The sequence below is a fragment of the Ictalurus punctatus genome, chromosome 15, assembly GCF_001660625.3.
Source record: "Ictalurus punctatus breed USDA103 chromosome 15, Coco_2.0, whole genome shotgun sequence".
Classification (NCBI taxonomy): Eukaryota; Metazoa; Chordata; class Actinopteri; order Siluriformes; family Ictaluridae; genus Ictalurus; species Ictalurus punctatus.
Genome location: NC_030430.2, coordinates 3,616,044 through 3,632,440, shown reverse-complemented (window position 1 = coordinate 3,632,440; position 16,397 = coordinate 3,616,044). Strand labels below are relative to the sequence as shown.

Sequence of the window (16,397 nt, the reverse complement as noted above, 5' to 3'; positions counted from 1 at the left end):
TATATATATATATATATATATATATATATATATATATATATATATATATATATAAATACACACACACACACCAATCTTTCAATATACCAATTTATATACACCGATCAGACATAACATTAAAACCATTAAAACCGAGTACATACAAACATTTACACAGTGAGGGTCCTATACCTATACAGGACCACAGAAAAACAAGTGCTGTATTGCGTGTTATGTTTACGGTGAAAAAGGTCAGTTGAAACCTCAGGTGGGACTGATTACATCCTGTTTCTGAGGACTGCATACAGACAAAACATTTACACAATGAGGGTCCTATACCTACTGCTTATATTTCAGGGTAAGTGGTTTATTGTTTGCATAAATTTATAACACACGGATGCGAGAAGACATTTTACATTGGGGTGCTGGAATTTTAAGCATCACACATGTGACATGCGCTATATATTATTCTTATTTTACCAGTTGCAGTTAAAAGAAAATCGAAAGTCATTGTGTAGCAGCACCCTCATCACCTGTACTTCCTGCGTCCTTGTTATAACTGCGTCCTTGTTATAACTACTACTTTAAACTTTTTTTTTAATGTTTTGCCATCCAGTGTTTATTCATCTTTACCAATATATGGCATTTTATACAGGAAATAGCAGCTAGCGCTGGTTTGTTAATGCAATTTTCAAACATTTCAAATAGCAACTCTCAGTACTTTGTTTCCGTATATATGTAAAAACCTTTTTTCTTTTTCACTGACCATTCATACACAGTTTTTTCCCCAGTTCATGCCCAGATGCAGTGTGATAAAACCAGCATCCATACCACAATTGGGAGAGAGATGAATGTTGTCTGCAGTTACACTGACAATAGGTTTCTATTCAGTAAGAAGTACTGGTGCCTTGGGGAGTCCAGAAGCACTTGTGAGGTATTGATGGATACAGATGGATTCACAATAGCATGGCTAAGGAAAAAAGCAAGGATATATGAAACAAGGTTCAGAACCTTTCACATCCACATGACAGGACTCCAGCTGGAGGACACTGGAATCTACTGGGCTGCCATTGACAAAATATATGCTGATATCATGTTTAGGATAAAAGTCGTGGTAACAGAAGGTAAGGTTTTACCTATGAGTAATATATAGCATATATATATATATATATATATATATATATATATATATATATATATATATATATATATATATATATATATATATATATATAATTATATATAACTATTCATAGGTTAAGTGATCATATTTAATTTATCAAAATAGGAAAATTGTAACTAAAATTAAAAGAATGAAAAAACAACAACATGGTTACATTACATCCTGTCTGTTAGTTTTACATTTGAGAGATACCACATATGCAGTAAATGTAATATGGCACATTTGATCTTCACGCACTGTCTCTAATAATTATTTCACAATTAACAATGAATCAAAGCAAAGCAGACTGACGAGGAGTTCGTCACTGGCAGCAAATGCTAGTTACGTGATTAAAAAAAAAAAAGCACCAACCACCAAACAAAAAAAATAATCAAGAACGTTATAAAACAGAACCGTAGCTAGTTATAGCATCATGATAACATGGTATTAGTTGAAATTTTATCATTTTCAGTCAGCGACTCTAATCCATTAATTGTACACTATCTGATGACCATTTTCCTCCTATTTCTCTATCAGTATTGATTATTAATTATTATTTTAATAAAGATAGTAATTGTTGTAGATGCTGCTTGCTGCTGTAGTTTTAGAGGTGCTGTTTGAATGATATTGTTCTGATGATTGCTTTCCAGCTGAAATATTCAGCTAATCAGTTTGTCTGTGTGGGCAATAGTTGGTTGGAGTGGGTTTCATTTCATAGCTCCTATGCAACAAGTCACTACTGAAGTCAAGCATTTGGTAAAGGCGTTCGGTATTGAGCTTGGCTGATTTTTTTTTACTTTTGTGGCAAACTCTGGACTGCCCCCATGGTTCACTGACACAGATATTCGGAGCTGATTCTCCTTTTGATGTCACATTCAAAACATATAGTATTGCGAAAGTTTGTCATGCCATTGGTGCGCTATTGACCAGAAACTTTCTACCGCAGTAAAAAAGACACAGTGCCACCCAGCTTAGCCCGAATCCAACCTCTTATGAAGCAACACACACACACACACACACATACTCTATTATGGATTGGTATTAGACAGCAACGTGCCCTATCAAACAAAAGCAATGATACAGTTTGAGGGGGTGTCCAAATTAATTCCCTAAAATAAATGCAAAGGTAGGTCCTTACCTTTTAGAAGTTGTGTCATCAGTATGTATTTTGTAGTAAAGTCCTTGAAAAATTCTCTTCAGTAAAATCCACCCTTTAAATTTTTCAATCGCTGGACTGAAAACTTAAATCTCTACTCATAGCTATTGCTAAATTTGAGGACTCCCTTTCATCTACGGCCTTACCCAAGTTAATGTGCACAAGTCCGTGATTGGCTGTTACCAAAAGTTTATTGTTCTTGACATTATCAGTCATTGACAGCAAGGGATTCTGACACACTGAAAAACAAAGACATACTTTACTTGCAGCTGTACAGAAGTACTTTTCCTAAGTGAAACAAAACCCGCTCTTCTCCACTGCAACCCACCTCTATCCGAGGTAACTAATGTAACTAGCTAATGCACTTCATTTAAAATCAAAATGTTCTCTGACACATCCTGATCGATTAATACTAAGCAGGTTACTCAATTCAGTATCAGTATCAGTATTGGTGAGCACCAAAAAACATGTATCTTGTCTAGAACAATTGTATTTAGTTTATAGATCTAACTTTTTAATAACTGTGTGATACTGGTCTGAATTTCAGAAGCGGTGAGCAGACCCCAAGTTCGGTTAGATGTCTCGCCTGTGGGGACGTGCCAGGGACAGTCAGTGCTCTTGCATTGCAGAACTGAGAGAGGCACCAATGTGAAGTATAGCTGGTCCAGGGAGGCCCAAACTCAAGATGTTCTTTTACAAAGCTCCGCTGATCTTCAAATCCACTGTGCTTTTCTCATCGAGGACGCTCAGTACATCTGTTCGGCTCAGAACGCCGTGAGCAGAGAACAAAGTAAACCCATTTCCCTTCACCTTCTCCAGGCTGGACAGGAGAACTGCATATATTCACTCACGTCTGATGGTCAGTTATGCACATAACTACTTACGAGCTATGGGATGTAAACAGGTTGTAATTTCACATTCATCCTTTTTGCTTGAATGATTCATAATTTAACTCCCTCATGCCAAAACTCATATTCTAGTGCATTTTTATGAAGTACTGCCATTAAATCCCCCTTTTTCAGAGCTTGAAAGTTATGACTGCAGGACAACGACAGCATCTCCAGTGATAAGCACTAGCACTTCGGTGGAGTTTTCAAGCTCAGAGTTTTTCACGCAGAACAGTTCAGGTGGAAATCAGTCATTTTGTCGAAATCAAACCCATAACTGCGATGAAAACTTCTATCACAGGTTTGAACTTGATTATACATTCAGTCCATTTATTGTGCTGCAGGTATGAAAGCTAAAAATAACTGTATAAGTGTCTTAAATGCGGAATCATTTTAGAAAATTCTCTTGAATGCTTGCATTTTCAGGTCATGGTCAGGAATGCCACTGTGGTATAACATTGTCCGCTGGCTTCTCTTCGTTGCTATGATCACCACCTTTGGAGTGTTGCGCTCATGCACGCAGACCAGCAGAGTGGCTTGCAAACACCACAACCATATCTGATGATGGAAAATATTGCTTTAGTTTCACCAGTGTAGTTTAGCCCTCTTCCTTTTTATAGGCCCTTTTCTTTCTTTCTTTCTTTCTTTCTTTCTTTCTTTCTTTCTTTCCACAAATGTCACTGTCTGGCTTACCTCTCTAGTGCACAATGTTGCTGTATCTTGATATACCATTTATTTCTGAACATTTAAAGAAAACTTTTTCACTGATTTGCTTTTTTTTAGTGGCATATGATACTTAAATCTCCCACAGTTCTCCTCTTTCCTATCATTTTGAGCCACCACTGCAAACGTCTGGTATTCATCAATAATCTGTATATAAAATAAATGAAGAAATGAAAAAGGGAGGGGGGACGGGGACTCAGTGGTGGCTTAGTGGTTAGGACTTTGGGCTGCTGATTGAAATGCCAAGCTGCTTCTGTTGGGCCCTTGGGCAAGGCCCTTAACTTTCATCTGCTCTCCGCAACTCTAAGTCATTTTTTATAAAAGTGTCTCCCAAATTAGTAAATGTTAAACTTATTAAAGTTTTGGCACCGGGCACTGTTTAAATGTTGTTTTTGTAAAATATAAATGCTGTCATACAGCAACACTGTGCGATAAAGGACTCACAGCCAGTGCCGGTCCTGGCCCATTTGGTGCTCTAGGCAAGATTTGTCCCCATAAAATAATAAAACAAAACTAATTTTTCAAAATAAATAGCCACCGTGGACAGGCATAACCATAAAAAAGAACATAAACACAAATTTTCCTCATTATATGCTCAATACAAAGGAAGTGCTAAGATTGTTTTAAATAAAAAATGAATAATAAACATAAATAACACTACAAAAATAAGAATGCAGTATATACTGTAATTTAAGCAATATAAGTCTTACTAATAAGTAATAATTATTAGTAATAATCATCTTTAGTATCTAAATATATTAGGGGAGACTGCCTGGGGTGGGGTTTGTTGTTGGCACAAATTATCAGGGTGTATGACTTCATGGACTGAACAGGTTTGAACATTCAGATACTGCACATCTGTACCAGCATCTTATTATGGAAGCAAACATCAATCCATGGTGTGCTTAACCATTAAGAGTTGGACAGAAGTTAACCAATCCTGGTCGTCATTGTAAAGCCATTATCTAAATGATATAACCACAAAAATTACAAATCATATAGAAACTGTAATAAGCTTACTATTGTTTTTGTTTTGTCTTTCCACACTTTTCCTCTTCTTTTTCTTTTTTCGAAATTGAACTCCTGATGGTTTTTTGTCACTTCATTTTGCATATCAGCTGACAATCTTGACTGCTACTGCCAGAAATACGTCAGCAGCATTAGCATAGAAATGATGCCATGATCACTAAATCATCATCACTGACACTCACACACATACTCCACAGTCACACAGACACACCAGCAGTGATGACTGATAAGTATGATGCACTTTTTGATTGTATTAAAAATAAATAAATAAATAAATAAATAAATAAATAAATAAATAAATAAAAACACCGGTGATGAGTGTCCTGTTGCGTTTATTACAGCCTTGCACACACTGCCACTTATTTACATCGGCACTAGGGGGCGCCAACAAACCAATTTGACCAAAACAAACTTTTCTGAGGTAATAAGTCAGTACGTTTGCATGGACAACAATAATCCGACATGAAGACAATATTCTGATTAAGAAACTAGCATGTAAACAGCGATTATTTATTACCTTAATCCAACTAAAGTCATGCTCGAAGTAAACACAAATCGAACTAAGACGTTTGGAGTATTCCTGTTTTAGTTGCATTATCGAAATGCATTATACACGTGTATATGTACACACCTTAATAACACTATTAACCTTGTGTGTGTGTGTGTGTGTGTGTGTGTGTGTGTGTGTGTGTGTGTGTGTGTGTGGCAGAACCTACAAGTAGAGACAGTTCGGTTCGTTTGAACGCATTTAAACCATTTAGACATCCTTAATTATGTCGGATGGCTTAGATACAGTAGTAATAGAAGCAATGTTTTATGTTGCTTTCAACACTGAACACAGTGTTTCCTATCTAGACTGTAGAGACCCACCACTGTATAATTTGTCCCGCAACAGTGTCTTAATGAAACTAAAATTATTTTTTACACTTCTCATAATAACATCCATCCATCCATTCATCCATCCATCCATTTTCTATACCGCTTATCTTAAAGGGTCGCGGGGAACCTGGAGCCCAGCCTACACCCATCATGGGGTCTCATAATAACATAAAAGACAAAAGATTCATTGAGATGATTTTTATGTACATAAATCATGCAAAAATTTCTTTGTTTGTTTGTTTGTTTTTTTCATTGTGGAAATTAATTTATCTGTCTTCCATTCTTTTAGCTTTTCTTGTGCTCCAGGTCAGAATTCTGTTAACAAAGCTCATTCATTTTTAAACACTGAAAAATTTGAAAAAGTGCAGGTTTAATTACTAATAACTGACCATCCTTGTACCAAATGGAACAAAATTGGCAAATACAAATCAAATAGTGAGACACTGGCAGTCAGTCTGCTTTCTACATTTTATTAGTAATAAAAGGATGCAGATATACTCCAAAACAGACAGTTACAAACATAATTATAAGATAATCCTTTATGGAAAAATTGTAATAGATAATAATAATAATAATAATAATAATAATAATAATAATAATAATAAAAACGAACCACTTAGTTTGTGATTTTACTTAACTCTTAAATGACCAACTGTACACATCAAATGATAATTTGGTGGATTGTTCACATTTATTAGTTAACACATTCACAGTACAGTATTCACATACATATTGGAAAAGAATGTCTTGATGACTTTTTAATAAAGTCAAGGACGGATGGGGGAAATATATATAGCTACCTTTGTATCTTACAGGAGTTAGAAGGATCTAGTAGTCAGTTATTTAGTTAACAGCTGGATATATTTTGTCTAATGTCTTCTTACCGAAAGATGGCATCTTCAAGCTAACAAAGCATGCCTTAAAGTTGTTATTCTTTCTGGAATCTGCCTTTTTCTTCTCCTCAGGTAAAAGAGATTTCGCCAAAACCAAAACTAGCCAGTCGGAGTACATTTTACGCCAGTTTACCTCAGGAGTCAGCTTGAGGACACTGATAGGAACAGGGGTGGACTGGCCCTAGGCAAAATATAAAAATGGGGCACGCATTTCAGTGTTTTAACATCGATAATTAAATTTTAAATGTTTTTAAATGAAATGTTTAGCATTAATAGCAATGATTAGGGGTGGACTGTGACCAAAAAGTGGCCCTGGACTTTCTGGCCCAGAGAGGACCACCATACCTCATAGCTCATTGATGGTTAGACCAATTTAACACCAGTTACTAGAATAAAAATACATAGCATACATAGCACAATACAGAAACATATTTATTTGAAGCAGCACTGAACAGATATCAAGTCATATTTGTTAAATAAGCCAACAGAAACAGAAGTGTGACAAAGAATATAAAACAATCAAGACAGCATAATAGTTAGTCAGGGGCATCATCTGGGTTCAGTGTAGGAGACCTGCACGTCTCATCTGTACAACTCCCACATCAGGACTGAAACTATTTTAACACTAACATGAACCACATCTAATAATGTTACACCCCAAAAATAGACCACCACTACAACGACTACTACTAAGTTTACTACTACTACTACTACTACTACAATAATAATAATAATAATAATAATAATAATAATAATAATAATAATAATAATAATGTATTTTATGTTTGAAATTAATCTTGATATTAGGCCTATATTAATAAATAAGTCTATTTCACTACAACCACTAACCAGGAGCAAACAGTAAGTCGCAGTATGGTACAGTAGGACAGCAGCATATTAAAATAGGCTATACCAATATATAAATTATGGTAATATTTAAACATTTATTTGAAGTAGCACTGAACATGAATACACATCTTAATGGCACACTATCATCATGTGACATTAAACTCACATATGATCATGTCTGCAGAGTTCAGGGTTTCATTTGGAGAGAGAGAGAGAGAGAGTGTCCCAGACTTTCCTTCACACCAAAGGCAAAATCTGTTAATTAAAACACTTCACAGGCTTTAATAAAATCTTTTTGCTTTCCTCCCACTTTCTCGTTTTTTCAGCACTGCTGTTTGCTTAATTTTTGCACGTGACGTCACTGACTTTTGCATGCGTTTCCTCCTTTCTTCCGGTATCATTTCCGCAATAGTCCATTTGTGGAATAGTCCAATGTAGTGCGTACGGGTGGGGTTGCCTGATACACTCATAAATTCAGCATTCTGATGGCATTTTAGCGTATGGAGTTTTAGAAAAACATAATGTATTAGCCAAAAGTAAAAATAAAACTTTCTTAACCATAAGTTTATGCAGCGTTTTGGGGGTAGCACGTGGCCCAAGGCAATTGCCTACCTTTGCCTAATGGTAAAGTCCGCCCCGGACAGGAAACCCCTCGAAAATGAAACCCAACGAAAACAGTTTTTTTAACGCATGCGCACACGCACTGGAACCATCTTACTGTATCCGAGACGCCTAGGCATTTTGAGGACACGACTTTGTTTGAGGTAAGTAACGTTAACCTCTTAAAATCCCCATGAAAATGGAACATTTATGAATTTTAGTATGAATATGTCAGCCTTAAGATTATCAAATGTGCTTCAAAACAATGACAAAGTTCGCATTTACAATGTGCTGTCTCTCTCTCTCTACCACCAATACGGATCAACAGTTTTGTTGATCTTTGTACTTCAGCTTCTCATCAAGGTTTTCTGTCCAATCAAATGCTCTCTAGAATCTGAAGTTTCCCGCCCCCAACATTATAAAATTCCACGGAACTACCTGTCACTCACAGCTTAGCCCGGGCTGTGAGGTTAGCTAAACGCTATTGTTTCAGTGGAAATTACAACATATCGAATACTGTTGAACATTTCAAGGCATTTCACAGGGACTTTAACTGTTGTTTTTTACTTTCACTGCTTGTTACTACCATGACAATCTTATTTAATCTTGACAGGGGGTAAATGGTTAGAGGGTCGATATTTGACCACTGTTTATGATTAAAAATGGTTACAGTGACAGTAATTTCTTAATTTCTGTCAGGAGTACACATCAAATATGCAAAATCAAACCAGTAATTATTGATATTTCGGATGAAATAACGAGACATACATATTCAATAGTGTTTGTTCCGGTGTATTTGTATTCACAGGGCTTTGTTAAATAACACCCATTAGGGCTTTTGTCACATTACCCACGTAATGAAGGTTAGGACGGATGCAAGTGCAGAAAAGAGCTTTTAATAAAGAGAGGCAGGGGGACAAATTCAAATCATGAGACAATAGAGTGGTCAAAAAACAGGCAATGGGTCAGGCGATCTGCAAACAGGCATAAACTAGGCAAGGCAAGAAACCAGAAACCAGAAACAAGATCAATGAACATGAAACAAAACGAGGAACAGGGTACAAATGCTTGGTATTGTGATAACACGCAATACTTCGCAAAGTCATTGTGTTCAAACAGTCTCTTTATACTGTGGTTGTGAGTGTTGGGAATTTGATGCAGGTGTGCATGACTAGAATGAATGTGAGTGTTCTGGGAATTGCAGTCCATGGTGGCCATGTTTGTAGGCCGCAGTGCAGTCTGGGAAATGTAGTCACTGGTTTGCTGTGATATGACCGAACACCCCCCAAGGGCACTTCTCCTGCCTGAATACACTCCCTCCCCCGACGGTCCTGGCCCAATGGGCAAAATGTCTTCACAGCCCCTCAGGTTGGTCCAGAGGAGCAGACGTGGGGCTGGGGCTGGTTTGCCGGTATTAGGTGAGACCCAGGCTTGGAAAGTTGTGTTGTCAGCTTTAGACTGGGTCTTGACTTGGTGTGGAGCGACGTCCTTAGCGGAGCAGCGAGGCAGAGCAACATCCTCAGTGGAGCACGGAGACATAGCAATGTCCTCAGTGGTGTAGGGAGGTGGAGCTACATCCTCAATGGAGCAGGGAGGCGGAGCGACATCCTCAGCAGAGCAGGGAGGCGGAGCGTTGTCCTCAGCCACGCAGAGAGGCTGAGTGTCGTTCCTCACTGACTCTGCAGGCTGAACTTGGTTGGCTGTGTCAACAGACTCAGGCGTGAGCAGAACTTGGTTGGTTGTGTCAGCAGATTTGGGCGTGAGCAGAGTTTGGTTGGTTGTGTCAGCAGACTCGGGCGTGAGCAGAGCTTGGTTGTCTGTGTCAGCATACTCGGGCGTGAGCAGAACTTGGTTGGTTGTGTCAGCAGATTTGGGCGTGAGCAGAGTTTGGTTGGTTGTGTCAGCATACTCGGGCGTGAGCAGAGCTTGGTTGGTTGTGTCAGCAGATTTGGGCGTGAGCAGAGTTTGGTTGGTTGTGTCAGCAGACTCGGGCGTGAGCAGAGCTTGGTTGTCTGTGTCAGCATACTCGGGCGTGAGCAGAACTTGGTTGTCCGTGTCAGCAGACTCGGGCATGATCAAAACTTGCTTGTCAGTGTCAGCAGACAAGAGCAGATCTTGGTTGGTTGTGACGTCGGCTTCAGGCGTGAGCAGAACTTGGTTGGTTGTGACGTCGGCTTCAGGCGTTAGCAGAACCTGGTTGGTCGTGACGTCGGTTTCCGGCATGAGCAAAACCTGGTTGATCGTGACGTCTGTTTCAGGCGTGAGCAGAAACTGGTTGGTCATGATGTCGGTTTCAGGCATGAGGAGAACTTGGTTGGTCGTGTCAACAGACAGGCGTGAGCATAACTTGGTTGTCCGTGTCAGCGACCTTGGACTGGAACTTTGTGTTGGCGGTCGCCTTGTCGATCTCAGACTGGAACTTGGCGTGGAAGGTCACATCATTGATCTCAGACTGGAACTTGGCGTGGAAGGTCACATCGTCGATCTCGGACTGGAACTTGGCATGGAAGGTCACATCGTCGATCTCGGACTGGAACTTGGCGTGGGAGGTCACATCGTCGTTCTCAGAGAGGAACCTGTCCTGGGCGGTCACCTCGTCGACCTCGGACAGGAACTTGGCATGAGACGTTGTCTCTTCGACCTCCAGACAGGACCGTGGCTCGTCGACCTCAGACAGGAGCATTGCTTGGGAGGTCACCTCGTTGACCTCTAGCAGGAACTTGACTTTATGCTGGAGCTCTGCCGATGAGACTAACTTGTGGGTCTCAGGTTGGATCTTTGGTGAGGAGGTTGCCACGTTGACCTCCGGTTGGAGATCGGCAAGTGAGACCACTTCTTGGGTCTCAGGCTAGAGCTTTGCGGAGTAGGTCACCCTGTTTGCCTGCTCATAATAGGTGGTGAACATCAGGGCAGGTTTATCTGCGAGGCTGACCCCCTCCAAAAGATGTTCCAGGACAGCCTTGGATTCTGGATTCCTGAACACAGTCACGAATAGTCCCCTAATTGAAAATTGAGTTACATTCTCAAGTCCCCTGGATCCCATGGCCACTAGACGCTGGGCCCACTGGCAGGCTGGGCCAAAAAACCGGGACTACATGAACCTTAGCCATTGCTTCTTGTTGGGCTTGGGGTCCATTAAGCTTGCAAAATAGAACTGGCAGTCAAGAAGAAAATATTAAGGATAGCCAAAAAACCCATTATACGGATGTGGGAGTCCTATAACAGTCCACTGGTATAACTGGATCGAATCCAAAGCTGGGACACAATGAACCCAAGTCACTGCCTTTTGTCCGGCTTGGGGTTCGCCAGCGTGGCGTCTTCTCCATCTTCCTGCTGCATTCATGGTGAGGCGAAGTATTCTGTCATGTTATTAACGTAATGACGGTTAGGACGGATGAAAGTGCAGAACAGAGCTTTTAATAAAAAGAGGCAGGCGGACAAATCCAAATCATGAGACAATAGCGTGGATAAAAAATAGGCAATGGGTCAGACGATCTGCAAACAGGCATAAACTAGGCAAGGCAAGAAACGAGAACGAGAAACAAGATCAATGAACATGAAACAAAACGAAGAACAGGGTACAAATGCTTGATATGGTGATAACACGCAATACTTCGCGAAGTCATTGTGTTCAAACAGTCTCTTTATACTGTGGTTGTGAGTTCTGTGAATTTGATGCAGGTGTCCATGACTAGAATGAATGTCTGTGTTCTGGGAATTGCAGTCTATGGCGGCCATATTTGTAGGCCGCAGTGCAGTCTGGTAAATGTAGTCACTGGTTTGCTGTGATATGACAGCTTTCAGTCCAAGTTTGCACATTTGGAGAAATATTTAGATTGAGAAATATATTCACATTTCTTTAGACAGGATCATCAGTTCTATACATTTTCCACTAAATTATGTGACCTGATGAGCATGAAGTGTCGTATAACACTTTCCCTCTGTCTAGATACTGTGATACTGTGACTCAGATAGATGATTCGCTACAGATCCGTCAGTCATATTGCGTGTTCATAACTCCCACCCTTCCCATGATGAATATACTGTATAAACTTTCACGTTCTGACCCCATACCTAACCTACTGATATAAGAAACCTTTCTACAGATGAAACACGAAGCCAATAAATGTACATTTACAACAATATATTGTTTGTATGTGTTTTTCATGTGATTTGGGGTATTTCTATAAGAATAAAGGATGCTTATTTGAGAAATGCTAAGCTGGTGTCATTAGCCTAAAATAGCAAGCTACAAATAATATATTTTTGCACATTATTACAAACACTCATTGGTGTTAAAGTGAGTTTTGGGCAAAAAACAGTATTAATCTCATAAATTGTCATGTATAGCTTGATGCTAATTATAGCTATAAATAGTGGTCTGAGTAATTCTGAGTCTTGAACAGTAATCGCTCAAGTGTCAGATTTCCGAAGATACCGCATGCTAAACTGCATATTCTTCTTAACTAAAAGAAGGAGTACAAACAGTGTGCTCCAAACACACCTTTTATTTTCATTCATTTGGCTAATTGTACTGTAGGTGCAAACAATAAGCACCTGCATGAAATTCAGGTGACATTTATTAAAATCATTAAAACATTTAACAGATGTAACATGCTTAATGCATACAATATTCACACATACATTTTGCAAACTCTTGTCAAATGCAAAATAATTTGAATTCTCTCTTCAAAAATTAACCAAACAAAGAATTTGTGAAGTGGTGTTCAGTCCTTACAAGTGTCCCACTCCCTTCCATTTGAAAAGCTGTAAAAGAGCAAAGCGTGTTGGTTAGTTTGTTGTACAAAATATGTACAAATACCTTTGGTGTTCAACTGGGAAATTGGGTTAAAGAATCCTAAATTCAAAATCCCAGCATTAACATTCACTGAATGCATGAAGAGACATGGCCCTAACCCATTTCCCCTAATGCTAATTACTAGCGATGCACCCACGTATCAGCCAATAATCGGTATCGGCCGATAGAGGCAATTTTTTTTTCTATCGCCCAATAGTTCAGAAACATCCGATGATCAGGGCCGATTATATGCTGTCAATCAAAAGAGGGTGGAAAAAGACATCGATTTTGTGCTGTGTGTAAAGAAGATGTCTCTTGGGTGACAATGACGATGAAACTGCAGTTTGTAATCTCTGTAATCTCTACACTGATAAATTTTACAACGGACGCTGCAGCATTTTTGTCGAGTAAATTTTTCTTTTTTTGCAGAGCTGCTCGAGCTGAATTAAAGCGCCAGTACACAGTTGAAAGATTTAAATGAAGATGAGTTGACAAAAAAAGTATATATTGAACAGAAAAATATATTTGTAGAGTAGTATATTTCATATCCAGTTAATGTTAATACATAAAAAAGTTGATATTATTTATTACCAGTCTGATGTTCAGTGATGAAGTAGAAATGCATTTGTTTGTGGAGAGTGAATGTTAGACTAACAGGATTTTTTTTTTTAATAATTCAGTAAGTTTAGAAATCTTACTTTAATCTTCAGAATTTAGTTCATGTGTTAATCTTAATTAGAGTAATGTGTTTTCTGTTTATGAGACCAGTTACTGTCAAACAACTTGTTGAAATGGAGAGAATAAAGTTTTTATTTGCATTTCCTTCAGAATTGTAGAATTAATTATTATTAATTTAAAAGAAGGCATAAAAGGCAGAAGTAGCGGTATCGGCTGATATCACTCTGAATAATCGTTATCAGTATTGGCTGAGAAATTTAGAATCGGTGCATCTCTACTAATTACTATAGCTTGCCTTGTCCAAAACACTTGCTAAATGTAGTTAACGTTAACTCGCTCTCTGTGTAACATCGTGGTGAACGGCTGTAATGCTACATTATTGTTAACTTTCAAAACAGGAATGGAAATGTCTAACATTATTAAAGCTGTATGATCAAGTAATGTTATCAACTCAAGTGAGTGTCTAGGTTAGCATCGCTCATCCCTACTGTAACTGATGACAGCATCCAGCTAGCTAACCCTAACTCAGAGCCTCAGGTATGATGCAGACCCAGAGAATTATAGAATAAGCTCAGTCCATATTTCACAGCCAACGTAAACACATGACACTAGTTGCGTAATATCAATACAGAGGCAGCAGTACATGATATTCACTTTTGAAGCCGTCGTGATGGGTAAAGTTTATCACTTGCTGAGTTACTGTTAATATATTTTCGAGAGCTCCCTGCCTATATATCACAAACTCGTCCCGGCATTTTCAGCAGTATTAACGTGAAATATTGATGAATGGCAATTTAACTGTCGTGGTCTTGTTTTCTTGCCAAAGGGCTCCGACTCGATTTGGATGATGACGTCAGCAACTCAGTCCACAGCGTGATTGGACAATAATTTAACATGTGTTGGTCACTCGTGTGAAATTTTTTTAACACGTTTACTGGATAATTTAACACAGCATGTGTTAAAATAGTAATAACACAAAAAGAGTGTAGGATATCGACACATCCCATCTGAGTGTGTACTGGAAAAATAACTAGCAAGCTTTTTCCGGTGTGGTTTGTAGATCTACAGACAGATTATCCTGTAACTCAACTTCAAACCCAATAAACACAACACTCACTACAACAGCTCAGTAGTCAGAGTTCTGTGTGCTATCCAAAGGCCTTTATACCCCCAAGACCCAGTCCCATTGAATTTATATGTTGACTGACACTAAAGATTTTTTCTGGCATTTAAAGGAACAGTTAGGTCTGTCACGATGATAACATTTGGCTGACGATTAATTGTCTGTTTTAGTGCTTTGACAGTTCTGACTGTTCATTTTCATACAAATTGTCCTACATTTTAGTAAATATAAATGTTATTTTGCACATATATTTTTTTATTACAGGGTAACTTTCTTGGACAGTAGTGATCTAGGACAGAGGAACACCTAGAGCCTAGCTGGTGTCTAACATTTACAGTTGAAGATGTTGAGCTACATGATCATCTGCTCTACACTTCTCATGACCGCTGTAACGGTCCGAGGTGAGGACTCTTTTATACATTAGATGTTACAGCTGCAGCCTCCCCACCTTTTATATATATATATATATATATATATATATATATATATATATATATATATATATATATTATATAATTGTACTACACATGACATATGAGTAAAAATGTTAGTTCTGTTGAAGATCCAGATCTCAATATCCATATCTCAAAAAAAATAAAAACAGGTTATGATTTTGGAAACAGACAAAGTGCAGGCCATACAAAGGATATTTGGATATTTGATAATCATTAATAAGCCTGATCTGTATTTATCTGCTCAGCACAATGTGAGAGACCTGATTTTGGGGAAAACCGGATTTTGACTGAAGACCAACAGACTTTTCCTGATGGATCCACTGTAAAGTTCCAATGTTCCACTGGTTATGTTCCTGTGAAATCATCAGCTTCCAGATCAATCACCTGTACTGGATCCCAGTGGAGCGAACTCGAACTTCAATGCAAAAGTAAACTGTCTACAAACATCTTTTTATATTGAGCTTTAATTTGTGTATAGTTTGGATTACTGGTGGGCGATATGACAAAAATATCATGTCACGATTCTCATTTCTACCATACACGATATGTATCATGATATATTAGTTTAGCAAGAAATTATCAAACAGCCATATAACATTTTTTATAAACATTTGAGTGGTTTGTATAATGTACACAAAAATAAATGTATTTGGTTTTTTATATTTCATTTTACTAAAAAGTAGAAGAAAACCTGTAAAAACTTCAATATTTTTCTGTTTTATAGATTAATTTTAAGATCACATCAGCTGCTTCTAGTCAGATTATCTAAAAATAAGCAAAACAAAAAGTAAGATATAATGATTTCTCAGAAAAGCATATTTGACATAATTGATCACAATGTTGATATTATATTGCCATATTGTCCCTGCATTAGTAGTTTGGATTCATATCATAAATGTTTTTTGGACATTTTGCACTTTAATAGGAAAAATACTTATTTTATTGCATGGACACATGCAACCCTTTATACCACAGCACAGTTAAAAGCTGGAATCTGATTGGTCAGAAGGCGTGTATTATGTTTGTAAAACAGCACAGGTATTTCCGGCTGTAAAATAAACGATATGCGTATTTATTAATATGCAGGTTCTAGTACATTATTGTTTCTATAGTAACAGCTCATACACAGGGACGTGGACTCTTCACATAATAGGAGACTTAAAATAAATGGATTTAAAAATGCATG

At 38.1% G+C, this 16,397-nt stretch overlaps 2 protein-coding genes across 7 annotated transcripts in view; both read left to right on the top strand.

Moving 5' to 3' along the window:
- The first annotated feature begins 212 nt into the window (after positions 1 to 212).
- Positions 213 to 5,263, top strand: LOC108275551 (uncharacterized). The gene is made up of 5 exons (XM_017486433.3): positions 213 to 337; positions 771 to 1,103; positions 2,845 to 3,156; positions 3,320 to 3,485; positions 3,611 to 5,263. The coding sequence occupies exons 1-5, from the start codon at positions 304 to 306 to the stop codon at positions 3,744 to 3,746; spliced, it is 981 nt and encodes a 326-aa protein (XP_017341922.1). The 5' UTR covers positions 213 to 303; the 3' UTR covers positions 3,747 to 5,263.
- A 2,930-nt stretch (positions 5,264 to 8,193) lies between these two features.
- The window catches only part of LOC124628938 (C4b-binding protein alpha chain), a 53,767-nt gene continuing 45,563 nt past the window's right edge, over positions 8,194 to 16,397 (top strand). For all 6 annotated transcript variants that reach the window (XM_053686484.1, XM_053686483.1, XM_053686481.1 and 3 more), the window contains exons 1-3: positions 8,194 to 8,321; positions 15,021 to 15,157; positions 15,457 to 15,639. In XM_053686484.1, the coding sequence (XP_053542459.1) occupies positions 15,100 to 15,157; positions 15,457 to 15,639 (241 nt within the window). In that variant the 5' untranslated portion in view covers positions 8,194 to 8,321; positions 15,021 to 15,099. The remainder of the gene's footprint in view (positions 8,322 to 15,020; positions 15,158 to 15,456; positions 15,640 to 16,397) is intronic.

Bases quoted from the DNA above. Each gene is read 5' to 3' on its own strand.
- LOC108275551 (XM_017486433.3), top strand. From the start codon at position 304: ATGAGGGTCCTATACCTACTGCTTATATTTCAGG. The intron at 338-770 runs GTAAGTGGTTTA...TTTTTTCCCCAG, and splicing joins CCTACTGCTTATATTTCAGG to TTCATGCCCAGATGCAGTGT. The intron at 3,157-3,319 runs GTCAGTTATGCA...CCCCTTTTTCAG, and splicing joins ATATTCACTCACGTCTGATG to AGCTTGAAAGTTATGACTGC.